This window comes from Myripristis murdjan, chromosome 4 (assembly GCF_902150065.1).
Source record: "Myripristis murdjan chromosome 4, fMyrMur1.1, whole genome shotgun sequence".
Taxonomy (NCBI): Eukaryota; Metazoa; Chordata; class Actinopteri; order Holocentriformes; family Holocentridae; genus Myripristis; species Myripristis murdjan.
This window is the reverse complement of record NC_043983.1, coordinates 23,369,107-23,397,020: the sequence shown is the minus strand read 5'-3', so window position 1 is coordinate 23,397,020 and position 27,914 is coordinate 23,369,107. Positions and strand designations below refer to the sequence as shown.

The 27,914-nt window shown below is 40.2% G+C and overlaps 2 protein-coding genes across 5 annotated transcripts; both read right to left on the bottom strand.

Moving 5' to 3' along the window:
• Positions 1–5,137: 5,137 nt before the first annotated feature.
• mob3a (MOB kinase activator 3A) lies at positions 5,138–10,007 on the bottom strand. 3 transcript variants are annotated; one of them, XM_030049117.1, is made up of 4 exons: positions 9,779–10,007; positions 8,074–8,640; positions 6,863–7,065; positions 5,138–5,573 (listed from the first exon to the last, which is right to left on the bottom strand). In XM_030049117.1, exons 2-4 carry the CDS (start codon positions 8,489–8,491, stop codon positions 5,544–5,546), a joined length of 651 nt encoding a protein of 216 aa, XP_029904977.1. In that variant the 5' UTR covers positions 8,492–8,640; positions 9,779–10,007; the 3' UTR covers positions 5,138–5,543. The 3 variants fall into 3 exon arrangements, with proteins under 3 accessions (XP_029904977.1, XP_029904978.1, XP_029904979.1); XM_030049118.1 differs by having other exon boundaries at positions 9,666–9,787; XM_030049119.1 differs by lacking the exon at positions 9,779–10,007 and adding an exon at positions 9,317–9,499.
• Positions 10,008–13,131: 3,124 nt separating this feature from the next.
• Positions 13,132–26,841, bottom strand: zap70 (zeta chain of T cell receptor associated protein kinase 70). Of its 2 annotated transcripts, none has more exons than XM_030049087.1 (13): positions 26,769–26,841; positions 19,451–19,964; positions 18,309–18,469; positions 17,988–18,126; positions 17,529–17,610; positions 17,305–17,327; positions 17,179–17,218; positions 16,558–16,762; positions 15,941–16,147; positions 14,830–15,022; positions 14,172–14,312; positions 13,892–14,004; positions 13,132–13,703 (listed from the first exon to the last, which is right to left on the bottom strand). In XM_030049087.1, exons 2-13 carry the CDS (start codon positions 19,853–19,855, stop codon positions 13,586–13,588), a joined length of 1,827 nt encoding a protein of 608 aa, XP_029904947.1. In that variant the 5' UTR covers positions 19,856–19,964; positions 26,769–26,841; the 3' UTR covers positions 13,132–13,585. The 2 variants fall into 2 exon arrangements, with proteins under 2 accessions (XP_029904947.1, XP_029904948.1); XM_030049088.1 differs by lacking the exon at positions 26,769–26,841 and adding an exon at positions 20,370–20,463.
• Between the last annotated feature and the right edge of the window lie 1,073 nt (positions 26,842–27,914).

The window sequence follows — 27,914 nt, the reverse complement described above, 5'->3', positions numbered from 1 at the left end:
ATATTTCTCACATGCAATCTGGTAAAGTTATGAAAAACATCCTTCATTATGGTATTATGGCAATTAATCAAACTGTTATATCTAAAGTTTGTTTGGTATGGGAAAAGCAAGTGATTTTGCATCAGATTTCTGAATGTTTACAGTTAGTAAATATGATGTTTACATGCATTGGAAATGTAATTTAATTAAATAAATAAATAAAGCTCCAGCAGTGATATGAATTCTAGGTATAATCATTCAAAGAACTTACAAGGAGGGGGTGTGTTGGAGTGTCTGCACTATCAATGGCCAGTTGCAACCCCCTCCTATGTTGTAGTGTGAATCACAACAGCGCTGTAGCAGCAGCACGTTTTAGAGCCTCATGAGGAGACTGTTCAGAAGGTGGAAACTCTGTCTCTCAGGATCATGATAATGAACCAAGTCCAAGAACTCTGATGATGCAGAAATGTGTTCTCTCTCAACCCATCTGCTAATTGGGAGATGCCAAAGCAACTGTTGCATTGGACTGAAGTATGGCACATTAATATTTTCTGAGACTGAGATTAGCTAAGGCTTTTTGATATTAGTAATAAAAGAGGGATTGCATGCCCATTCCTATTCCAGTTAAATATGTTTTACATGCATTCCCTTGACTACAGATATTAACTTTATAAGCTGTATAAAATACCACCTGTTCCCATTCTCACTACATCTAAATCTGACAGTTAACTGGAGAGGTTCCGTCATCTTACAACATATATGATAGATTATGCCATGAGGTTTCCCCATAAAGCACATGGCCTCTCAAAATATGCTGGTGTTATGTGTGGATTTATTATGTGTAATGGCACATAGAACTGTACTGTATATTATTGGAGTGTTGTTTATTAAGGGTGTCCTGGTTGAATCCTTCTATGGTTTGTTTTCACAAGGAAAATGTCTTGTGACTGGAGGCATTTTCCCTCTCCTCCTCCTTTCACCTTCTGCCCCTTAAACATAAGCCCAACGGTAGCAAACATTACGCAAGGCGCTGGGTGTCTCTCTGCAGCCAAGAGCACATGGTGCAATCACAGGTTCAGTGGGAAAACAAGTCCACACACCGAAGTGCAAGGGGTGGGTCAGTGTCACTATAGGGCAAAAGGAAGAGGCATCATAAATGACTTCAAGTAGCAGCAGCCCCATTCCTAAGTGGATGTGAATTACTCTTAATCGGGAGCAACTGCATCAGAGGTGGGCTCTCTTTTCAGGGAGAGGTTACCCCTATCTGAAACTTGATTTGAGGAACACTGGAGGTGTATCTTAGCATTTACGTTCATGAGAGTTAGGATTACAGCTCATACAATACTTTTTATAAACTAATTTGAGTCTCCATATAGACTTATCTTGGCCATACACCTTTATTCTGCATCTGTCTCTGACCATGTGCATTGCTATCTTTTATACATAATAAGTAACACATGATTCCCATGAGGTATGACTGCAATATCCACTGCAATACAGCAGGCTTGTGGTCATTGTGGCTTCAGCACACTCATAGAAACTGCTGCACAAAGTTTAAAGATAAATTAGTAATTTTAGATTTTACCTTAATCCTTTTGATTCACATTTTCTTAATCTTTCCAATACATGCCTGTTTTACATTTATAATACATTGTGTTCTTAATGCTTCTATACACATGAATGACTGATGAGGAGTATGCACGTATCTATGAATGCATATGTTCCTGCTTTGCTTGTGTACATTCCTAAATAGTGGTGTTAAATATTAAGAAGATAAGTATGCTGAAGGCAGCCAGCAATCTTATACGGTTTTGTAAAGTTGCACGCTTTCCTCGAGCAGCAAGGTCACAGCGTCACATGGTACAGGCTGTACATCCTTGTTCCTAAGAATCCTTCCAAGAACAAATTTCCCAGAAGCAATACATGGAGTTACCAGCTGCAAGGGAAAGGCGCAGCCACAACTGCCGACAAAAAGAATGTGTTTTAGGTTTAAAAGCACAAAGACTACATCCCGGATGAAACTGAATGACTGAATGAATGAATGTAACTATTATAACTCACTGAAATTAAAATCAGCGTACCCACTAGAACCACTTTTTATGTGGAACCGACTACCATGGATTTTGCAACATTCCTTGTTCCATCTATGTTACAGTGCATGCTCTCCAAAATTTTTGCACTTTGCTCTCATTACAAAACTGCCTATAACAATGTTTTTGCATGTTTATCATGCCTTTTAATTTCTTGGAATTTCTTTTGAGTTTGGGAAATATGCCAACAAATGAGATTTGGTAGCATTCACCCACACAATTGCAGTGTTATTGGTTTTCAATGGGCATTTAGGGCTGCCGTGTTTGAAAAGTCAGTGCAATAATTAATTTCTGAGAAGCTGTCACACAAAAGTACGGCATTTAATTAAAATAAAAAGTTTCAAATCATTACTGGTGTGCTAGGTTTTAAGAATGTAGAATTCATCCAATTTAAAACATTTTACACCTGAACAGATGCACATGCAATTTTCCCTCCAATTAACTGTATTATTTGGTTTGTAGAAGTTAGTCAATTATGGTATAAACTTGACATAAAATGGCCAAATCAGAAAAGGAAACGGCTATTTCTGGAGTTCTGTGGTCAACAGTTAAGACATGATGATAGGTAATTAATATTCTGTTATTTTAATGTACATTTAACAATGGGTTATTTGAAATATCTTTATAAAGGGAGAGACATGATTCGATTTTTCGTATTGTTGTTGCACTGCCTGAGGTAAGTGACTTGCATGACAGAGGACCGTTAGGGTGTGTACACTTCCCAGCATTTGCTGAGTCATATTATCACCCAAACCTATTCTCTGCATGTAAATAAACACACTGTACAGCCAAAACAACAGATGCACACTGCTGTATACAGCCTGGCAGAGTTGGACAAGCTTCAATCTGATTGGTGCAGCCTGGAATTCTTTCCCCTGGACTTGGCCTCGTTCCTGCAGTTCACTTTCATTTCCTCCAGTTGCCAGAAACCTCTGGGCCTGTCTGGTAAATTCCACAGGGGAAAAACACATTAAGGGGAGGGATGAGCAATGCAAGGCACTGCCCGTCTCACACGTAACACACATAAGAGAAGCCGCAAGGGTAGAGGATGGAGGTTTTTAGAGGAAATGACTCTCCTGAACCAGCCGACAAAGAGGGGAGGGGCAATCCGCTCATAAGAGGATCATGTTGCAGCAGAGCAATGAGGTCATTTCAGTGGATGTTGTTATTATGGTAGGAAGTTACATCATTTTTTAAAAAAAGAAGGCACAATTACACTTACACCAATCTCCAAAATAATTTCAAGACAGTTGATTGCCATTATTTCTGTTGTCTCATGTGCATGATGGAAAAAATGAGCTTGAGAAGATTTTGTTTTCAGGACAAAAGTGTGGAAAACAAATCCTCAGCTGTGAGGGTGCTGGGAGGCAGAGGCCCCATCACATTATGTATACTTTGAGTTTTCAGTGCACTTACTTACCTCTGACAGCCCCCACCCCCCTCAGCACATACCCACCCTCTCATCATAGTGTTGAGAGATACTCAAAACAACAGTTTTAAGATAAAACAACAACAACAACAACAACAACAACAACAACAACTTGGCTCAAGATATAACAATCCACAGTTAAGAGCAAGGTCAGACATTGAAAATCAAGTTGATGTAATCTGATGCAATATCAAGTTGGCATAACTCATTTGACATATGAGGCAAAATGCCCCTCTACAAAGCAGTGGCGAGTGATACAACTTTATATTTTATCAAACTATTTATTATAAGTTTTACAGTTTAAGTTGTAGAATGTAACAGTTTATTTTGCAAATGTGTTTATTTCTGCATGCTCCTTGTGTAACAGGCCTATAATGCTGCTATTTCAATTTTCTTTTAATATAACATGTCCATTGTTTCTAGTTCATGCCCTGGGTGGCCCTACAAACGTAACCATTCCAGTTCATTATGTTCATAATCCAAACCATTACCACTGATCTTGTTCTCAAGCCTATTTGGAATTAATTTGAGTCCTGCTGAATCAATAATGCGAGACAAAACACATTCAAAACAAAAACTCCCTCTGTATTCATCACAGAACAGAACAGCCCAGCCTGGTTCTTACATAACCAGCTTAGTCGAATCACTAACCCAAATCAGCCCTGGAGAAGCTCCACTTCCCTGTTCGCGACTGTAACTGGGACACTGGACGGATTTCATAAGTACCACAACATTAACTGTATCAGTTCTATGACCGGACAGCTTTCTGTGCCTGACGCCACCCAGTGGACAGTTTTGAACCTGATCTGGTGCGTGTTGCCACAGGGGCTTTGTCATGTGAGGTTTGAGTCTCGTGTGACCTTCAGCTGCTACTGTATCTTCTACAAACATACAAGTTTGACATCTGAGACCCAGCCTGGTGGCCCCTGGCCTACACTGTAAAATACCAACTGTGTAAATATAGTGTAGTTTCTGGTGAAACCTCTTCAGAGAAATACACTGTTGGAATAATGCCAACTAAACAATGCATATGCCATTATACTGAACAATGCTAGAATTACCAACTGCCTGTCTTTGTCATTTTGTAGCTTTTCCAAACTTTATTTAAATTAATGCCACTAGTCCCCCCTTTTATTTAAGTGACTTTTTTCAGTTCATAAGAAAAAAACTATATAAAAAAAGAAAGAGTAATCACTCACTGCAGCTAATAGGTCACACTTGCCCAGCAAAATCTGACATTATTCAGATATACATTAGAATAACTGAACATATAAATCTCAAGTTATCATTGTATAGCTCATATGTAGGAAAGGCATCTGAAATGTTTTTTTTTGTGTTATTGATACTGCCTGATTCTGGGCACTTTATTTCTATGCAATGCTTTATCCTGTATATGTCTAAATAAAATGATCACTGTTGATATTGTGCAAAATTTCACTGTAAAACCAATGCAACAAATCTGAGTGGTGAAACCTACTTGTTGACATTTTTAGAGGGTTATATAATTTTGTTTGCTCTAACTGTAAAAAAAAAAAAGGGTAAGCCAGGTTAGGTCAAAGTCACACGGTTAATTTCCACCACACTGTTAATAACTACTTATTAATTGCAGGCAAATGTAAATCAAATTCTGATCACACCGTTTCGATTAGAATAACAGAGACTCGATTTAATGTAACAACAAACCAGATCTTGTATATGTACAGTTACAAATCATATTAATTTTAGGTCATTTTAGATAGAGACAGAAGAATCCTGGAATGATTGAGATCCAAACAAAATAGAAAACAAGAAAACATCAACACAAACATATACCTCTTAATACTGTGCTCTGATAAAATGCTTGAAAAACCTTTTAAGGAGTAGAGCGCCTTGCAGGACAAGGTTCCTGGTTAAAATCTACGTGCCTAAAATAGATTACAGTACTTAAATATAAAAATAAAGACTCTTTTCAATTTTTTTCTCTTTCTTGTTCTCTGCTGTAGTCTTCTAGCTGGACGGATGTGGTCATCAGTAGGGGAATGTGTCGGCTGGTCAGTGGTGCTCCCTCAGTGGCACATCCGAGACGTCATCTCTTTCTGCAGCGCACAAACACAGACAGTGTGGATTAGAAGCAGCAGAGAGGGATAAACCTGTGCAAACACCTGGATTATAGAGAATATCACCACACTTAAAGCTGCTGCTAGTCTTCTGGTATTTACCTGACTCTCTAATCCAGTGACGTCTAATGACAACAGTTAAAACAACATTTGCAATTGCCTCATTTTCAAATTTGTCTCTAAACAATAGAGAAAGAATGAAAAGCAAATAAAACACCAAGTCCATGAGATACTTTTTTTTGACTCTCATAGGCCAATGATGCCAAAAAGTTTACTTTTAACTTTATCTTCTGATGGTATTTTAGTTTGGTCTGGAGAGTTGATTAGTATCATCATTTACTGTCTTTCATAAGAGGCATGTTTAAGTGGAATGAATGATTTAGCGTAAACCACAAACCTATTGTTTACATTCATGACAAAAACCAAATAGTACTTCAATTTTGTTGTCTAAATCAATGATAAATAATCTGTGTAACGACGGCCACCTGGGAGATGAATATCATGTTTTGTTTGAATGTAAAAATTTAACCATGTCTGAGAACAGAAATTAATACTTGCCTAAATATTTTCTAAACCGCCCGTCTATGTTCAAATGTATAGCTTTACTGAAGACTGATAATTTAAGAACAATATGTAAAATGGGTGCTTTCTTGAATAATGTGTTGCCACTCTTTAAATGATTGAGTGCAGGCTTGCTTTTTCTGTTTATTTCGATCTGTGATCACTCATTCTGATGGTTCATCACTTATTTTGTATTTTGTCTTGTTTGTACTCCATACCACAATTGTGGTGAAGAGTTAATAAATATGACTATGACTATGACTTTGACTAAAAAAGGGAAATGTTGGTTAATGAACTGCAAAAAATAGGCAATACTGGAACAAGTTGTAGTACGATTGTGTGTTTTTGTTATGCTCATATTATTGTCATACATGGACAAAAATAATTCCTTATGATTATGCTGATATTATTTTTATCCACATCGCCCAGCCCAAATTCCAGGCATCCAGTTAAGGTTGGAGGCACTTTAAGTACTAAGTACAAAATATCTCACATTGTTGTGCATTTTTAATTTTCACTGGTTTGAGAGGATTTCTTTTACACAATTTCTTAATGCTGTGGTGTGAGTTTAAAATTCTACCATGGTTCATACTTGTATAATAGTTTAATTCATTTTTATCACAACTTTATTATTTTTTTATAGCACAGTCCTGTTTATTTTTATTTCCAGGTCAGGATCGTGAGCTCCCGGCCCCGACTCGACTCACCAGAGGCTCCAGCTCTTTGTGGTCAGTGAGGTTGAACTCGGTGACAAAGTAATAGAAATGCTTGTAGCAGGTGTTGACGTGAGCCTCGGCGCCCATCTGGCTGACACGGTCAAAGTGATGGATGTAGACGTGGACGAACACACGGAACAGACGAGACAAAATCTTCTTAGCCACCTGCATGAAGGTCTTAGGGAATGGAGTACCTTCAGGGATCAGACAGAGGGAGACAGAAGAGCAGCACAGTCAAACCATAGTGATCTCTTGCTCTTTGATTCACATATAACCCAGAAATGCCATCTAAGGATTTTAAGTGGGTAATATTTTTATACGCTGCCTATAGGAGTGTTTCCTAACCTTTTTTTGTCCCTGCATGGAAACCCGTGTGCTTAAGCTCCCAGCAAGTATCACTGTAAGTGTGATGGGAAAACCAACACCACTTGGTTTTTGGGGGATAAGCCTTTGCTACATCCAAGTGATTAACTTGCTTTGACTAATTTAATAATATTTCAGGAATCTGGTGGAGGATGGGAGAACTAAGGTCATGTCTATTCCTAGCCTACTGTACATTGTGTGACCCATTTTTAAATCCATCGCTGGGATGTTTCTGTACTTAATCAGATGCCAAGCTATGTGTGACGCTGGGAGGCCAGATCATAGAAAACTGAGATTGTCGTACGAAGAGGAGATAAATTGATAGTGCATCAGCCCCACCCGACACATGTGACCTTGCTCAAGTGCAGATTTAATCCTCAGCATCTGTTGGTGGTCCATTTTCAGAAAAAAAAAAAAAAGCAGCTCCTTGTTTTAGATGCTGCCCTGACTCTGCAGAACTCCCTGTTTCAACAAATCTTTTAAAAGTCCCTTCTACTCATTACATAATGGCTATTTATTTATTTATTTTAGCTGTGATATTAGGAGTCGTCGACAAAGTCTCTGGCTTGGTTTTTGTGCATGATTTGAATAGCTTTCTTCCCCTTCTAATTTTAAAGACAGGGATTTTGACCGGCCAATCCGAGGTCTTTGACAGGAGGATTTCCTGAATAAGAAATTAAATATCTTGCCCTGGAAACTGGGCACATGAAAATATACAGCCCAATACTGCTTTTGAAGAGCGACAGAAAATAAGCCTGTGACCTATTTCTCCTTTACAGCTTAGAGTTGAAAGAACGGAGTGCTTGACACCGCCATCTGTGCATATTCTGGACACTTACCGACGTTGGTGGGGAAGATGTTCTCGTTGTTGATTTGTACCTCAATCCAATCCATCAGCAGGCTCATGTACTTGGGAGCTGACAGGGCAGTGGGCCTCTTGTACTTGTGCTCGTCCTGCCAGCGGTATTCGTACTTGGGCCCGCCGGACATCACGGGACAGGTCTGGTCTGTGCAGGAGTCGCTGATGGTGCCGTAGATGAGGTTGATGCGGTTGAAGAAGTCGACCACGTGGACGGCCACCCAGTCGTTGAGGTCCTCCCCATGGGGCAGCTGCACAGCCTGCTTCAGGTCCAGCCCGGCGTTCAGAGAGGCCTGGGCCTTCTTGTGCAGCTCGAAGCGCTGCGTCCCGGGCTCAAACTTGCGCTTGGGCCGGAATGTCCTGTCTTTGTTGAAAACTTGTTTCAGGGCCAGGGACATGGTTGCATGTGGTAGCGGCGGATTGTTTGGATGCGTCTGGTGAATTATTTACTGGTGAAATGGAAACAGTGAAAAGGTTGTGTAAACAACCAGGAGAGCTTTTGTTATGGATTGTCTTTATAGTATTTGTCTGGACTCCCCTTGTGGTCCTGTGTGTAAGATAAAAGGAAGAGAGAGAGAAAGACAGAGAATGAAGCTTTGGTTAATAAAGGTGCAATACATTCATGCCTAGTTTCTACAAGTCTCATCTTTGGGTGCAGCTGTTTTTTGTGGGATCAATCCAAATTCTATGATATACAAACCTTAAAAACCCGAATTACTTCTGACTAAGAAATTGCACAAAAGATAGGAACAGTGTCTCAAGTTTTGTCTTGTCTTGGGCCTGTAACTGCACGCAGTGATGCAGTGAAAGGTGAACTCACTGCACTCATTTTTTAACTTGAAGGATTGACTTTGCCTGGCCTTTTAGGCGGACAAATCTTTAGTTTATGATGACTCAATCACAGGGCATGTCTAGGTGTGTTTTCAAGTAAACACCACCAACAACACATGCATAAGATGTTTGACTGTAAATATACTGATACTGGTGGTGGCTGGATGCCTTCACATGAATACCAGAGGACAACTTACAGCTGTGCACCCACCATTTTTATCTACCACTACATCTTTGGGTCCACCTCACTGATAAAATCAATTCAAGTGACACTTTGAATTTGGCTACATCATAGAAAAACGTGAACTGAATGCCTTGCTCTGTTAAAACACTGGCACTTGAGATTAAACGCTCCCCATTGAACACTGATGGATGTTGCACGGTGGACTCACAGTGACTCATTTCCTATTTCAAGCACGCATGTTGCCGCGAAACCAAGAATGTGCGGAATGACAATAAAACGAAGTAAAACCGTGGTCATCAATCGGTGTATGAGAGCCGATGCCGGAGGCCTGCATCCAAACCATCGCAATGCAAATAACAGGCATCCTAACGTGAACTCCCTATTGTTTTTGCAGTATTTTCCAGAGAAAAAAAACGCTGGGGATTAAACAGCAGGGCACATGACGGCTGGACTAAGTTTATTCGTGACGTGAGCACGGAGATCGATCCGACTTGTTGCTTCTCTTCACCCCCCCCAAAAAACAGGCAACAAACCAATACGAGACCAGCCCAATGCACCTTATTCCTGCTTTTTAGCAAACAGCATGCCCGCCGACTCCCTTTAAAAACAGGAATAGACGATCAAACGGGTGACGAAATTGCCGAGTTGAAAGCCACTTTTCTGAACTTACTTGTTCCGCCTTCCTGTTCCGTCAGTGTTTCCTTCGATCTTTTATCGAATATTATCTACTTACTGATTGATAGCTGAAGGTCCATGACATACACAGACTACATTATGGATACATAGTGCAATGCCTACTGTAATATTCCTAAATATTCAATAAACATGTCACTTTATTAAGGCAAACTAACGACTGACTCCTCCCTACCAAATGGAAAGTACACCAGTGTCAAGCCCGACCGAAATAATACTAACATCCGGTTATAACCTTCAAAATAAAATGTTACTGTCAAACGTAGCTTAATGTAGTGGCGTCATTCTGCTGATGCTTATGTAGAAGTAGCAGGGACGGGTCTACGCAGGGGCAAGAGGGGGCCTGGCCCCCTCAAATAAATGTTGTGCCCCCTCAAACTAAATCCCCCAAAATATATTAAGTTAGACATGGTAAAAGGTGCTGGAGCACAATGCCCCCTCAACATTTGTGGCTGCCCCCTCATACATGCCTGGCTAGACCCGGCCCTGAGAAGTAGTAGTAGGCTACTGTTATAAAAAAAAAAAAAAAAAAAAAAGTAGCCTATTTAAAATGTACTCAAAGGAAAAGTTAACAAGTTACTTTTTCAAGACAGTAACTGCATCAGGTGTCGCTATGTTCTTTTAAAGGTGCATTGCACAAAATTGCCGAGGGTTGACTCAGGTGACAAAATGTGGAATAAGTACATAATATAATGGATGGATGAGTCTGCATGATTCTCCTTACCTATCAGACCAACTCACAGTTTCTCACAGTGCGCCTTTTAATTGGACATTTGGAAATGACGAAAAGTAGAACTGTAAGTAGAACCAGATTTATATTATTTTATATTATTACAATGTACTGAAGAACAATACTCAAATGTAGGCCGCTTAAGTAAAAGTAAAGTTACTGACTTTACAGTACACAAAAAGCTACTCAATTATAATTTGAGTAAATGTACTTAGTTACTTCCACCAATGAGTATAAGCCAGCCACTGGGCAACTATTTTGGCTGGCATTCTCTTCCACTTCTGCTATCGGTGTGTTACTGTTTTCAAAAACCCCATTTGCGATGTGAAACGACAGCTCATACGCTCATATGTTCTTAACAATGTAAGGAGTTGTTCCTCTTCACAGGAGCTTCTGTGATATGATAATGTTCAATAACATTGTACACAGTCTACATACAGCTACTAAATCGTCTACAGGTCTAATGAACAGTAAAACAAGTTCCCCGACACTGCATCCTGTGTGCCATTTTATTTATTTATTTATTTTTGGGTACTCATAGCAAAAAGGCTCATTTTGGCTTAAGGTAAGGTTAGGGTTAGGTTAGGACTGGATAAGGTTAGGGTTCAGCATAAACTAATTATGGGCAAGATTAAAATGCTGCAGAGAATAAATTTAAATCAATTACATCATGACCTAGCCATTCGAGGGGAAAAAAAACACTGCATCCTGGGTTAGTGGCACCCAAGATGATTTGAGGATGGTTTAAGTGCAGATGCACTGCTGGGATTGGTGCTGCACTAAGCCTAATGTAACATTAATGGAGTTATAAGCTCAAAATAAATAATACAGAGAAATGTAACAATAGGATACCCCACCCCCAAAAGGTTTCACAGCAGATATCCATAGCAGTGTAGGCCTTTGTAATGTTAGTAATTGACTGTCAAGTTCATTATTGGGCAAAAATCTTCATGCTTTCATTTTGAAGGCAAAAGCACCCCTTTTCCGGTGTGAGTCTATCTGTCTCTGTCTTGACGCGGTTCAGAGGCACTTCCTTTGAAGGTACGTCACTGTGGCAGCCAAGTGGAAGGAGGCAGACCGACTAACCTCATTTATTTTATAACACATTCATGGCAACCCACAAGGCTTTATGATTAATTCAGGACAGGCAAAGCGAAGGGAGTAAGTGAATATGAAGTTACTAAAGTTCAAAGATATTTTTGCTCAAAAGTCTATTCAATAACCTTCCACATAGTCTGATGTTTTTCTTCACACAGTGCACCTTTAATCTTCTGGAAATACTGCTTTTATACCACTAAAAGGTTGTTAATAATAATAATAATAATAATAATAATAATAATAATAATAATAATACAAGTTTTCAAAACATTGTTAAGGTGGTATAAAGGCAAATATCCCCCAAAAGTGAGCAAAAAAAAATATCTATAATGGTGTCTAAAATACAGAAAGTATGGTTATTGTTCTCTCATAAATCCACATTATTCTAATTTATGATAGGTCATGATCTGGTTTAACAACACACAAACTTCATAACAAATCTTTTAATAACATACTAACTGTAATTTGAATATTCTGTGCAACGTCTTATTTTTGATATACAGTAAATCACCCCACTCATAGCAGGGAATATTTGTATAATACTGGTTTATATGAACTTTGCAGGCTGTAATAACATTTGTTTTGGACTCCTACACCGGGTGATTTAATAGATGCTGTAAAATAGCACATTTAGGCTGTTAGTGATCTGCTGAATTCTCTTTTTTTTCTGGTATGATTCATATGGATATAATCTGAGGTGTATCTTTCATATGCTATTTTCGATGTTTTCACTCAAAGCACCTTGCGGTTCCCTCGCTGGAAATAAAACCCAGTGGCGGAAGAACACTGAAAAGATCATTTCATGTATTCCCAGTTATTTAGGATACTCATTATGGACTTTTGACCTTGGACCCTTTGAAAAATGTTGGCTACCCCTTTAATAAAACATTTAAAAGAGGTTCAACCGTATAATCATCCTTCCGGCAGGGCGTGTTATGACTGATTACAGTAAAGGATACAGGTATTAAAAAGCTGTGCCACAGGTGACACATCCATCATTATTCTGGATTGTTTCTGTTTCACTTCTATTTTTCTTTCACTTTTTTTTTGCAACATAAGATACTATATAACTGGCATGTGTTATATGTTGTGTGGAGATCTCTTCTCATTTTACAATACTTTAAATATACAGCCCAACTTCAGCTTACTCATGGACTCATGTTTAGTCACCCAGAGCCAGAACCAGCCTTGAATTTACATTACACTGACATTGTGTGATGAATGTGATCTGCTATATCTTCCTGACTGTAAATATTGATCCTGTCATATCGAGAAACTGGCAATAAAATCTGAATTCTGATTGAGTTTACAGGTTGCAGATTTATAAAGGATGTATTTGTGTGGCTGTCCCGAGAGCCTGTGACCTCCAGTTGACCTGCAGTTAATCCTCTTCAGATTGGTCAACTTTATGTGCAAGCAAATCACAGCAAGACTCAGCAAGAACACCTTACAGACCATTTAGTATAATTCATATTTATTTAATAATAACCTCACTACTTTAACATAAGAGGAATTTTAAAAGAATGAGTTTGACTCGTACCTGTGTAGCGCTTGACTTAATTAGTTTAAAACAACAACAACAACAAAAAAAACTGTACATAGGCAGTGTCAGATGACTGCTGCAGTACAACTTCATTCAGATGACCATAGGCCTCCCATTTTACTTGACATAACACAATGTAAAATCCATCCATTCATCATTGTATAGACATAGACAGTTTCTCCACTTAACATTCAAACCAAGACAGACAGAGCATGTCCTTGCATGACTGACACACTAAAGTTCAAATCACAAATGCACGTTAAATGTCAATAAGGCCTGTTTAGCTGTAACGGTACTGTAGCTGAAGCTGGTCAGTGTGCACAGCTCATAAGAAGCTCTTTGTTTTGGTCGTTTAATGGGCATTTGAAAGGAAGCATTGTGCAGCGCCTGGACAGAATGTGCCTTGTTTCTGTCTACTTGATAGGCTCAGCAGCGCCTGCGTTTGCTTCAGGCTGGGCCTTGTTTGATAAGGAGTAATGGTAAGCCCTCATGTTCTCCTCCACCTTCTTGAAGTCTGGTCGGTCCTCGTGCCTGGAGAGAGAGGAAGGTCCAAAAACAGGCTTTGTAAATGTTGTCAAGTAATGGGTTTCAAGACCTTAAAAACACACAGTGCATTTCAGCGCTGTGCACGGCTGAAAGTCCATCAGATTCAAACAAACACTGTGCTCGTTACTGACTGCCCTTAATTCATAAACGCATTGAGAAACTTGGCTCCTCACTTGTACGTCCAGCATTCGTTCATCACTGCATACATTCGGTCTGGACAACCTTGTGGGCACTCCATGCGGCTCCCATTTTCAATGAAGCGGATCACTTCGGGACCTTTCATTTTCTAGGTGGAGTTGAGCCAGAAAAAAAGGTGGTGACTTGTTACACACATGATGGTGAGGAACAATTTACACAGCACTATGCATTGGGCTGATATGGCCAAAAATATATAAATAAATAAAAATTATTTGTTTCTTTTGCTGTAGTGCGTTCTGCTGCAACACACAGTACCTTGTATGGTTTTCCTCCATAGGAAAAGGCCTCCCACATGGTGACACCATAACTCCAGACATCACTTTTACTGGAGAACTTGTGGAAGTTTATGCATTCGGGAGCGTACCACTTCAGCGGCCATTTGCCTGCCGTACGAGCCTATGCAAAACAGAAGATTTGACAATAAACAACATGTCAGCGATTCACCACAGGCAGCCAGTATTGGCAATAAAAGAAGGTGCAAGAGGGAATAATTTGTAAGCTTAAGGGTGCTGTGTGAGGGGAATATATGCAGCTGCACAGTAAGTGGATGAATTCTATATTCTGTGTATATATTCCCGTTTTATATTATTTCCCTGGAGTCACCCCTTGGTCTATACGTTCTTTTCAAATGTGGCTTATTAAAGAAAAAAGAAAAAAGGAAAAAAAAAAACAACTGACTGTTTGCTTTAGTCTGCACAGAGTGGCTTAGACTTTTGGGACAATACTGTTGAGCCCCACTTTGTAATCCCAGAATAATAATCAATTAACAATAAAGTTTTTTTTTCTTTCCCAGATAGTAATAATAGTCAATGCTGATCTGGCTCCAGCACTAAGTCTACTCCATTCTGCATTTGCATTGCAGAATATAGCAAAGCAACACTATAAACACTACACAAAGTGTGTGTGTCTGTACCTTGTAGTAGTTGTCATCCGCCCCCAGGGCCTTGGACAGCCCAAAGTCACTGATTTTGGCAAACTGTTGGTTGACAAGCAAGACGTTGCGAGCCGCCAGGTCTCTATGCACAAAGTTCTTCTCCTCCAGATATTTCATTCCCATCGACACCTGGTGCATCAGGTTCACAATGTTCTCCACAGTCACACTATCCCTGTGGGGATAGCAATAATGACAATAATAGTAATGCTACTACTACTGCTATCACTGTTACTACTGTTACCACTACTACCACTACTAGTATTACTACTACTATAAAACTGGGAACATGCTAAATTGTAAAGCACTTTGCTTTCATACAGCAGTATAAGGTAAAAGGAATAACACAAAACAACCAATCAATTATCACTAGTAATATAATATAAAATTGCATATAAATGTAAATGCATATAAATATGTTTTCAGCTGCACCTTAAAAGTAGAGACAGAGTTGGCTAATCACTTTCTCTGACAGGTGGTTCCTAAGTTTAGATGGTTGAAACAAGAGCGAGACAGAAAGTCAAGTGCATGTGCAAACTCAGATCAAGAGAGTGTATATATAAGTATAAATTTGCACATGCATAGAGGTGGAGTGTGAATCTGTGTGTGTGCGTCTGTGTCAGCTCTTGGATTGCAGGCATGGTATAGATAACATCCCCTGTCAGCTGGTGCTCATGCCAGTGGGCCAGTGGCCACCAACACTAAAAATGTCCCGCATGCATTTGCAGCACGGCAGGACTTTTTATCCAGGAAAGGATTAATAGTCTCCGCCTCTTCTCATGTGAGCTGATGTAATGCAAGTGAAGCTTCAGAGATTTATGCAAAGAGATTAATTAATGATATAGTTCAGGAGAAAATGTTTTTTCTGTTGTCATTATCCCCTTCTGCGGTATTAATCCCTCAACCACCCATTTTGCATATATACTGTAACACACTTACTGTTTTTTCTAAAGGATATTAGGGGGGTGAATATTTTCTAAAAAAAACTTTCCACAGTATGAAAGAGATGTATGCCATACTGTATGCTAACAAAAAGCAGTTCATTCCCCTTTAAATCTACCCTGACTTAATTGAATTTGCTATTTGGACGCACTTTTTAGAGGAGAGAAATTTGTTGAGCGGTCCAGCAGAGGCCATCTCCATGACCAGCATCAGGTTCTCAGCCTGGCACAAGCCCAGCATGCGCACGATGAAGGGGTTGCTCAGCTGGTGCATGATCTCCGCCTCTCTCATCATCTCCTCCCTCACCAGCTTCTCATTATCACTCTTCAGCACTTTGATAGCCACATCTATCTGGCCCCTGAAAGAAAGCATATATTATTTTGGATCATCGTCTGACCTTTAAAGATGGTATACGTGCACTCGCCAACTCAGCAAGCGGAGTGCTGGGATGAGTACTTTGTACACGGCTAGGATAACACACACAGATACAGTCGTAAATGTCCTGCATATGTCCTTTTTCAGTTTACGCGACTGGTGTCGGGGGATTTAAAAGAGTATGCAATTTGTTATTTCAGAACAGAGCTTCGTTTTCAGAGGTCTACCGTGCCTCATGTAATCACAAACTAATTTACAAACACACACAGATAGTATACTGTGTTGGGAACTGTTTTTAAGATGGTACTCCCTAGGATATAGCTCAAACATTATTTGTTTCAGTGTCTTGCAAACAGTACAAAAAAAAAAAAAAAAACAAGAGCCAGCCCTCACGAGTCACTTTTGAGGACACCCTTCTTGACGCAGCCGAAGTTCCCAGAGCCCAGCTCCACCTCGTCCATCAGCAGCTGATCCCTCTTGATGTTAAACCTCTTCACGTCATTGGGGTTATGGTAAGGGTTGAACCCATCGAAATCCATGGGCAGAGGTTCACGGTCTGTGGGCACAGGGCTGGCTGGTTTCGCGGCCCCTTTGGGAGCTGAAAGGTCAAGGTCATGATAAGAGACCAGGTGAGTGAAATCAGTATCCTGAGTATGTCCAAAAAGCCCATAACACACATTACATGGAGCACGGCAAATGGGACAATGTTGCATTTCTGAGTGTGTGTTAAGATGCTGACCTGTTTTATGTCTACTGCATACTGCTGCATCTACTGCATCTTTAAATAACACACTTTCATCCAATTGTGTTTTTTAATCACTCAGTTTACTTCTATCTATCTATCTATCTATCTATCTGTCTGTCTGTCTGTCTATCTGACTATTCATTCTTACTATTATATTATTCTTTTGCAGCTCGATTATGTAAATATAAAAGGGCAACTTATTGTGTGTTTGTTGGTGCTCATGTAAAAGGGTCACAAAGGTGTAAAGTGTTGTATGTTAGACAACAAACCTCCAGGGGGCGGTGTGTATCCATTTGTGTGGGGCCGTCTCTGAAAGAGTCATATTCAAATTAATCTCTGAGAATCAAAACTATATATATGTTGATTTTTACAGTAAAGGATGTTTCAGCACTTACTCCTGATGGAAGAACAGGTGTCGCTGAAAAGGCATGAGACAGACAAAACATAAGTCAACCATTTCAGCTGATAAAATGACTTGATTAAGAAAGTTGAATGTGCTAAGTAGGCCCACATGGTACAGATGGACAATACACACGAAGTGAAGAGTGTAACAGTTAGTGTAGCAATAACATAATAATGAAGTAATGTGAGAAAAATGAAATGATTAGAGCTTCAGTACGTGCAACAGCTTTGCTGTGAACACACGCTTCCCCGAGAACAGTCACCAGGCCATCAGATTTCATCTTGAGGTACTCGACCAGCTGGTGTGAAGACGGGAGGAGAAGAGGGAGAGAGAGAAAGAGGTCAGAAAAGTTTTTATCCGTCTATCAGCATGGTAAAATACTATTACATGAATCATGTGTAGTAATTTTCATTGACATGTCTAAACGAGCAGCTGTGAGATCTCTACTAGTTATCTTCTTGAAATGGACACTTCCTTTGACCTTCCACTGAACTGACAGAAAACGATAATAAAAGAGAAAGAGAGTCCACCTCATTACGTGCAGCCACAGAGCAGTGACTCATATGTATATATGTATATATAACAGATCAAGAAGTTTCCTTTGAAAACTAGATGTGAAGTTGGAGGCGTAGCTGCAGCTCCAGTGTCTAAAGTGCATCATGCTGGAGGGTTTACCTGCCAGATAGTGTCAAACTTTGTTCCTTCTGGCATGGAGTACTTCCCTGATTTGTCATGGAGGATCTGATAGTGGTACACTGTTTTCCCGTACACCAAAGAGAGGGCAAAAGTACCTGCCTCCTCTCTGTCTCGCACTCTGAGGAATGGAAAAAAAGTGTCATAAACTTTATCAAGGGCTTTGACATTTTCAGAGGAAATTTTTACGGGCTGCACAAAGCCAAAGTTGGTCGCTTGATGAAGAGTTATAAAGAGGCGAGAGCGTGGATTAGGTGTTCCACAAAGGGCACAGAGGCGACAGTGTAACCCTGAACAACTCACAGGAACTTGCCGTCTGGCTGTGCTCCAGAGTACAGCCGCCTCTCGCCCTCGTGGCGTGAAATTTTGCCGTGATACCACGGCATTTTCTCATGGGCTGTGGTGGCAATCAGCCTCTCCAGCTGAGGAGCTTGGCTGATGATGGCCTGTTCCATGGCGTCCCCCTGAACACAGAAATGAGACAGACAAAAACAAGCAAGAAAAAGTGACAGATTCAGACTCAGACAATCTGCATTTTGGAATTGTATTGTTCAGGATTAAGATTGAAAGTATCTATTTGAGGCTGAAGTGATTATTGACACTGATTGAAATACACAAATCTTCTAGTAATTTATTTAACTAAGCAGCCCGAAAAGGGAACAGTTTACAATCATAGTTCACCGTTCAGAGCTCACTCATTCACACCAGGGGGGCAAAAGGATTAAAAGGGGGATGAGGGATGATGCTGAGGAAAACGGTTACATTCTTATTGGCTCCTTCTGGTGTCTGCTGGGAAATAGAGGCAGAGCCGACGTGAGACACACACCTGGAGTGAGTTTAGCTGGTTAGTTGGAGCCCACCAGAGATAAAAGGCTGCTGCCCTCAGAGTGTGGCTGGCTGGGGCAGGAGAAAAAGCTTACTGGATGTGGTACTATTGGCTTCTGGACTGGACTGGCACTGCAGTGAGCCATTATGTCTAATCTAGTGCCTAAGTTTGTTGGCTTGTTGGCTTGTTGGCTTGACTGGTGAGATACCAAAAAAGGAAAAAGGTAGAATCTGCAAAAGCTTACTGAGCAGACATCAGAAGAAGAAGAAGCGGAAAGCTGCACACTCCTAACTCTGATGCAACGGGATTTATTTACTTACAAATCAAAGAATCGGCACATATTGTTTTGATCCCGAAGAGGGCAATATGTGCCAAAATGTTGATTTTGCAGGCTAAAAAAATACTATTGCATCAGTTATGCGTGTGCGGCTTCCCTCTTCTTCTTCGAAAGTTTGGGTCCTGAGACATCCTGGCCATTATTCTGCACGAAAACACATCTGTTGCGTTTGCATGTTTAATTACAGCCAAATCCATTTATTACTGGGGACAGCAAGTAGGGAATGTTGAAGATAACTTTTCTACAGTGCGGTGCGGTCACTCTCTCTCAACAGAGCCTCACCTCCAGGTTCCAGGTCTGTTTCACATACTCCCTCAGCATTTTTTCTCTCAGGCTGTCAAACACACCGGGACGAACGGGTGTGTCCGGAGAGCGTAGGCAGGGCTTCCTCAGGATACACACCAGCCCGTCGGGATCCTTGCTGTAAAACTCACACAGCTCTGCCGGCCCGCAGTGGGGCTTGCCTCCTGAGATGCAGTAGGTCCCGTTGAGCTGTTTCTCTACGGGATAGTGGTGGAACTCCAGGTTCCACACTATGGAGAGGACGTAGCCCCCGAGACTGCGCAGACACTGTCGCAGCAGGAAGAGCCCGTCGGCCATCCCGGCGAGCTTCAGCTGCTCCTCGGCCTCCGAGCGACTGATGCTGCCGTAGAAGAAAGGCAGCTCGGCCGCGGGGTCGACAGACATGGTGAAACGTGAGAGAGAGGGTCAAGCCGGTTTTTGGCTTGGAGTCTTATATGATTGTAGGCTCTGAGCTGCTGGATGGGATTGGAAAATAGCTCTTGTTGAAACAGACCTAAATGTGGATAGAGGTGGAATAGAGACAGACAGACAGAGGCAGAAAGAGAAATGGATTAGGCAAGAGAGATGAGAATTGTTCTTTAGGTTAGCAATAAATTTAAACAAGGCTGATAGTTTGAAAAATCTTCAGGAAAATGCTGTTTGTGTCAGTGGGCTTCAGTGTAAACAGTGCACTCACAACACAGATTTTAATCCTGCCCATGACCTCTGACCTCTTGCTATTAAGTTCCCTTTTCCAGTTACTCTCTACTATCTAAAGCCGAGCTGCCATAGAAATTAAGCTTAACGTCATGTCATGCCTACAAAACTAGTCATAAAAATGTGATTTGAAAATTTACAATGTGGTATTCAATATTACTCAACCCAGATAAGCAGAAATTTATCGTCCTGAGAACCTCACCTCTTTGTCTTCTTCCATCTATGGTACAGAGCAGTGTGTCTGGCAAAGAGGGCTGTCTCAGCTCTATAAAGCTGTGACATGAGGTGCCATATGTGTGGATGGAGAATTTAGCAAGCAGCCACAAACTGTGTGTGCTTGCAGAAAAACAGACTAGTGTTTCTCAAAGCCACAACAGGAAGTCGCGCGCCGCCCTCGCACCCTCCTTTCCCTAGTGTCTCGCTCTTCCGTTAAACAGGTGCCTTTAGGTTCTAGATCATTCCTTATGCTTTAAACACACGTTGCTGTCAGTTTTCCTTTGGATTAGAGGAATTTATCCCACCACTTCTCTAAAAACAGCTATGTACGGCTAGATGTCTCCTCAAGGAGTCTGACCTAAGATTTTAGTAGGGATCTGACAACACAAGAATCAGTTTTGAATCAAGACGTTTGCTACTACAGTGTGGGATGGTGAAATGATAACAAATGGAAAATGGCTGTTACAGGGGATAAACCAGAAATAGACATTCACCATGGCTGTTAAGCACACTCCAGCTGACAACATGCACAATTTAGAGGGCCAGGGGAGATTTTAAAGTCTCGATTTCAAACTAAAACAAGCCCACAACACAGAAAATCTATGGCTAAAGATTAGCCTGAGAATGAAGTGGGAAAAAAATATTAGCTATTGGCCTCTACAGCATTCAGATCTTCATTTTGGAATGGCCAACTTTGGAAAATGACTTTTTTTTGTTTAAATAAAATTGTTTTTTGGCACTCCTGCTTTGATAGTGACAGCAGAAAAAGACGGGAAAGGAAGGAGAGAAAGGGGATGGCATACAGCAAAGGCATATAGATTCGAACCCAGACCATTGCATTAAGGACTCAGCCTTAATATGTGGTATGGGCTCTACCAAATGAGCTCCTGGGGTGCCCCGTTAGGTAGCCACTCTCGCTGCTGCACTGCTGTTTTTTTGTTTTCTGGTCAGCGTTCGGTCACAACATGAATGAAAGGGTTATCTCAAGTCAACAAAACTAGAATAAAGAATAAAGATTTGACCGGTTTGACATTAAGCCATCTTAATTTGAGTCTAAATGCTTTCTTGGGGTCATGCTGTTTTTTTTCCATTTCTCACCTCAGATGTGAATACAGTATAGTCACTGACGGTGGGAAATTTCTTCAAAGTACTAAAACCTCAGCTTCCTGGCTACACGTGTGTGATGCTGCCCACATCCACACAAACAGACAGACAGCGAGTTGCCACAAGTCATGAGGAGCCACCGTGGCCCCTCTCACCACACCAAAAGCAGCCTGACCTCACGTCTCAGAGCAGGACACACCGATGTAGCCTGCACAGGACGAGTCGGGATACAGAACAGCCTATAGCTTGACGTTTCATTAACCTTGAAGTGTTTGCGGACATGTCTGGGGGATATTTCAGTGAGACTGGGCCTCAAAGTGAAACTCAATATATTGTGTTTGGGTTACTGACCAAATAAATCAGGAACCTCTGCATTCGGCAATGTATAGGCTAAAAGATAGTGTTTGGTTATTGTTATCATAACCTCATGTGTGTGATATGTGTAACCTTTTGAATTATGTTAAGATTCCTGTTGAAGGTTGGACAAATTGTTTTTGTATCATCTCTGGTGTCTGTGATTATTATATTTCGGCTGCAGTAATATAATATAAGCTTTAACCTTCCTTTCCTTGAAACAAACAATTGTGCAATCAGTCCAGCAGAGAACATACTGAAAGCTGGTGATGGTGGGATATTTATAATATTTCATTCTCCTATATTTTGACTGGCCAAAGTCACAACAAAACCATAAAAGTATCACCAAATGGGTATAAATGTTCAACATAAACATGTCATCTTTTGCTTTTGACAACCCTAGTTCTCTTCTATATGGATTTTTCTGTCAAGATTATCAAACTTGTACTAAAATCTACATCAGGTGACAGATCATAGTCTTTGAATCTGTATTTAACCTGCCAGCTATTCCAAAATGCTGGGAAGCAGATTCATTCATTGATTGATAATTGATGTTTAATTGCAACCTCCTCAAAACAATGTGAGAAGTATATTGACCATGCTACTACAATTTATTGCATTAAATACAGTACATACCAAACTAATGACCGCTTCCCAACAAGACATTAACACTTCAGCAATGCCAGCTGCCTAGTCTTGGCTCAGCGCTACGTTTTTGGGTTGTTGTTTTTTTTTTCAACACATTATGAACAGTGAAAGAAATGAAGAGGAGGAGAGAAGGTGCCACATGACAAAGGTCATGAGGCAGCTTTGAAAAACATGATGTCTGATGAGTCACCCCTCACCCTGTTTTCAATAAGCAGAGGAGTACATGTGAGACACTCACCAAGAGAAGTCAACAGGCCCAAGTGCTTTTTGCCCAAAATGAAGAGTCAGCTACATTTTTCCTGGCATGGTTTCAATTCACTGAACAACTAAGAGGGCAAGGTAAATGTTATTGAATACAAAGTGACTCCATGTGATCATGTTTATCCCACCATCAAGAGTTTCTATCCTGAAGAGAGTCAAATGTCTCAGGATAAAACAGAATTTGAACTGAATCGCTTGCAAAATGTGAAAACGGCATGAATCTACGACGGTGTATTTGGGCCATTGTTGGGGGAAAAAAATGAAACTGAAGGAGGAGGGGGGGTGATATTCTGCCAAAAAAACCTCTAATAACTCCGATATTTAAGTTGTAATTTTACAAGAAAAAACACACAAATTTCTGAGAAAAAACTTGAAAACTCTGAGATTATAAAGTCACAAATTTACGAGAAAAAAAAAACAGAAAAATATTCTCTTTCTTTCTTTCTTTCTTTCTTTCTTTCTGGCCAAGGGACCATATGGCTTCACTTTGCAAAGCTGGATCAACGACACACTGCAGGCGCTGCTACTTGCCATGTTGCCTGTGGCATCAGATTACTTTGCAATCGGATTTAGTAACAAGGAAATCCTGGTGATTTTAGCCCAGAATCACAACACTGGGCCGATTCAGAAGAAAACAATATTGTTTTTTTCTGGGCTAAAATCACCAGGATTCCCTTGTTACTAAATCCAATAGTATGAGAAAAACAATTTTTTCTCATAAATTTGTGACTTAATAATCGCAGAATTTTCTATTTTGACACTTAAATTTCAGATTTTTTTCTCCTAAATTTACAACTTCAATTTCAGAATTTTTCTTACAAATTTGACTTTATAATCTCAGAATTTTTTATTTTTTTTCTCAGTAATTTGTGAGTTATTTCTTGTAAATTTACCATGTTAATTTCAGAGAATAAATTTACAACTTTAATCTTGAAACTTCAGGGGTTTTTTCACTGAATATTACCCCTCCCTCCCTGGCTCTGTAATTTTTTGTTTACCCTTACAATGGCCCTAATACGCCATCGTATGAGGCAGCCTTTGTCTATAACACGGCCTCCCACTTTGCACGAGATTCTGCCATGACGAAACTCATCATGGCAGAATAATGTTGCATCTCTCCAGAGACGAGCTTACATGTTCTTGAAGAATCCATACCAAGGCACTTTGAAGCTCTTGCGGCAGCTTGTGGAGTCTCAAAGCTTTAATAAACTATGTCATGTTGGTTTCTCATTTATTTTGTACACTTTGAGAGCAAAATTAGAGGAGGTCGTTGTTACTAGCAGCAGCGGTCCTGTCACTGTGCTATCATGTTCAGCTCCTCTCAAGCAAGTAGAAGCAAATGAAACCATGCAAGCCCTTCTACTGAGTAAATACGCAGACCTCCGCTGTCTCTTTGTTTGCTCTTTGGAACTGACGCTAGGCTACTCACAAGTGACAATAAAAGCTCAAACATAACTCGCAGTAAGTGGAGCACATGCTGTAAAACTTTATTATTGGAAGTGTTTTTTTGTTTTATTGGAAGTGTTTAAAGTGATAAAGCTCGGCTGAAAATGGGCTGAGAGCGGGAACAGTATGCCTGCTTGCTGTGACATGAGATTTGTGCATCTCATTCATTTGCAGCCCAAACGGTCATAAGCTTTAAGTTGACTTAAACAAGAATGGCAGAGGATCAAAGAGCTGTACTGATCAGTTCACCTCCGTTTCAGTGATTAACACAGTGTTCAAATTCAGAAAGTATATTTATTTTATTTTATTTTATTTTGACAAAGAAATTAAGACTTTTCCAATTTCCCTCTCAATCAAGCACCAGAGACGTCACAGCATGAAGTTGGTCACTTGCGATTGATATTGCTCAAAGACACTTAACCCTATAAAGCCATTTGTATCATATATGATACACATTTTCAATTCCGTTTTTCGTTTTCAGTTTAATCAATACGTGACCAAAATGCTGTTGTATACCTTTGAACACTTCCCCTGTTCACCCTGGACCATACCATTGGCACTTCAAGTACATATCATATATCATACACCAGAAAGGTCGTGTAATAACATAATTTTTTTCCTTTTCTTTTTTTACATATATTTTGTTATAGGACTAAATAAAGGATTCAATTTTAAAAAATTGGAATTTTCTGCCAATTCTTTCATAGTTCAGGCTTTATAGGCTTAAATATGAGAATCAAACAGTCATTCTAACTACAAGGCCATGCTAACGTTTATCATAACCTGTGTTCTCTGCAGATTATGTAATTTGCATCAATTCAAGAACATTCCAGTGATAACTCCTGCACTCGGTTATTTTAGGTGATGATTATTTTGGCTGCGCTAAACATTATCAGGAGAGCGTGGCCTGGGTTATGTTAATGAAAACATTCCTAGTTACATACATCAGCATGTTTGTGAGGGCAAAATGTTGTCTTTATAATGCTTTGGGAGTGTGCAGGCATCTACAAAGAGATAATGTGTCCTTATTTTATCTGTTGATGCAGGGCCCATGTTAAAAATGATTTTTGCCCCAAATTGGTCCTTATGAAAAAACCCAATTTAGAGGTGTTTCAATGGGTTTCCTCAAGCAACACATTGGTGTTCATGTAGACTACAGCCAAAATGTCACTTAACCAGGGCTGGAGCTTACAACATGAAAGCTGATTTAATAATAACAATGAAAGAAGTGAAAGGCCTTTAATAAGCATCTACATATTAGATTTGGAGCCTAACCTTTGGTCAACCTCAAGCACCATTTCCTGCATCAGTGGAAACTGTTAGCATCTATTTAACAATCAGCATATGTGCCCCAGTTTGTATTCATATTTTGTGCGCTTGCCAACTAAAATGGGCCTGTTGAGAATTAAATCAGCATTTCAAATTGACCCAAAACAATTAAGTTCAAAAGCTGGCGTTTTCATTCAATATCACAAACCCTGAGGGCGCCTGGGATAGCATGACTAACACAAACTTTACAGTTGTTGTGTACGACTGCCGCGGTTGTAATGAATTTGCAGATATGGGTCAGTCCTCATCCTCAGGTGAAGTTTCTGTCAGTCGATGGAAATATAATTCTAAATTAAACCGAGACTTTTCTCACACATTTAAAACTATTTGGTATAATTATTTGTATTGTTATCTAGATATTTCACAGTTAAAAAAGCATCATCACAATCACATTTCTCACTTAAAATCCTTAATCTCCTATCCGAGGCGGCATTGTGAGACCGTCGCTTTTGCAGATATGCCCTCTCTAGGACTAAAATACATCTAGTAATTTTAAGAAAAGTTACAAGCGATAAACGACACACATAGACCTCTTGGGTGTGTCAAAAACTACCCATTTTTGGTTTTCTATTCCAAGGCACAATGAAAGCAGCTATTTATGTATATGTAATCTCTAGTTTTGAAGCCACAGCAACAATGTCTCGGTCTGTCTGTGGTGTATACATTTATCCTTTATGACAGCGCGAGCACAGCTAATGGAAATACAAAACCCCTCTCTAAACTGACAGCATTGAGCCGGTGGCTGACGTTAAACAGATCAGTGAGAGTGTGACTGTCACAGATTATATTCACAAACCGAATTCAGATGAAGTGGGAAAATCTCCGTAACAGTGAGTCTTTAAGAAAACACTGGTGGAGTTTGGTGCTTGACGGCTGTGACTGTTCACATTTTACTCTGAATAACTCTTTGAGTGACTCCCTTTTACAGTAAACGACCAAATTGAACCGTTTGTATGCCAGATTATGTCTAGGCCGAGGGATTTCAGAGTGGAAAGCAGACGGTCAACCAGCTAAATTTTGAACTTGACTAAACCTCCCTCTATGTTTGGGGAATTCAAAATACAGAGCTGTACCTTTGAACCATATGTGTAATTATCTCAGCACAATTTTCTAAAAGACTTACTTGTATCTTATCATCTCATTCAGCCTTATTTTTTGTATTTCATGTCAGAATTAAGGAAACATTATGTCCATCTGCTGTTTTATCAGACGCAATACAAAAAATTAGTTTCAAGCTACTCACGTTTCACAGCTTCACTTCATTGGGGGAGCACGGTTGTAGCTGAAGAGATGAAGGTTTATCTGTTGATCTGAGTGCAGAAGTCACAGGAAAGAAAAATGTGGGCTGACTGAAAACACACACACACACACACACACACACACACACACACACACACACACACACACACGCAGACACACACGAACATTCACAAAACCTTGAATCACATTGGTTCTTATATACTCTCACAATCCAACTTTACTGTTTAATGAGGCAGAGATGCCATTAACTCATCATCGATCACTGCTAGTGTTGCTCACATTTTGACTCAGTGCTGCTGATTCATTTGACAAAAAAAACAGAATTCACCTTTTGTGGCCTGAGGAGAATGTCAGCGTCAAGTTGTCTTACTGGCTTTCCAAATCTTGAATGACCTCAATAAACCCAAAATCCCACCCACTATAAAATGTAGATGCTGGTGACATTGTTTCCAAATATGTAAGAATGGATGACTCAAAATTGAAAAAGTAAAATTTGGTTTATTTAAGGTTGGTAGGACTTAATGCTTGGGGCAGACATGCGACAGGGCATCATCATAACAAAAGAAGCAACACTATAATACCGCTTTTACAGCAACCTTATCACAGTTTGTGGCATTTTAACTCATTTTACCTTTAATATTCCTCACAGTGTGTCTCTGGCTTTCAGCAGCAGGAGTTTATATTGACCTTAACATACTTTGTGTCCCATGGCATCACTAAGGTATCACTTTATTATATGATTTCTGCAGCTCTTTCAGTCAGAGCAACCCCCACCCGCATGCAGCACCCACGGCAGCAACACTGTGGGGCCCTAACCCCCCCAAACACACACACACACACACACACACACACACACACACACACACACACACACACACACACACACACCACCACCACCACCACCACCCCACCCCAGGAAGACAGCAGCTGCCTCTTTGGAGAGAGCAGGGACCCTGCTGCTTGTGTCAAGTCAGCCAACAACAGCCGAAACGACGACGGGCTTTCTGAGATTTTGCCTTCAAACTAAAAGCCTAAACTAAACTCAGTCAAATCGTATGGTAGGCTATATGCTTTGTGTTGTCAGTGCAGGATTTCTCAGTGGTGGCTGCTGCAAAAAAACAAAACAAAA

Excerpts from the sequence above, each read along its gene's own strand:
- mob3a (XM_030049117.1), bottom strand. The coding sequence starts at position 8,491 with ATGTCCCTGGCCCTGAAACAAGTTTTCAACAAAGACAGGACATTCCGG. Across the intron at positions 7,066-8,073 it reads CATCTTCCCCACCAACGTCG|GTACTCCATTCCCTAAGACC; the intron begins GTAAGTGTCCAG and ends TGATCCCTGAAG. Across the intron at positions 5,574-6,862 it reads ACAAAGAGCTGGAGCCTCTG|AAAGAGATGACGTCTCGGAT; the intron begins GTGAGTCGAGTC and ends TGTGCGCTGCAG.
- zap70 (XM_030049087.1), bottom strand. The coding sequence starts at position 19,855 with ATGTCTGTCGACCCCGCGGCCGAGCTGCCTTTCTTCTACGGCAGCATC. Across the intron at positions 18,127-18,308 it reads CAGCCAGACGGCAAGTTCCT|AGTGCGAGACAGAGAGGAGG; the intron begins GTGAGTTGTTCA and ends TCCATTCCTCAG. Across the intron at positions 14,005-14,171 it reads ATGGAGGAAAACCATACAAG|AAAATGAAAGGTCCCGAAGT; the intron begins GTACTGTGTGTT and ends AACTCCACCTAG.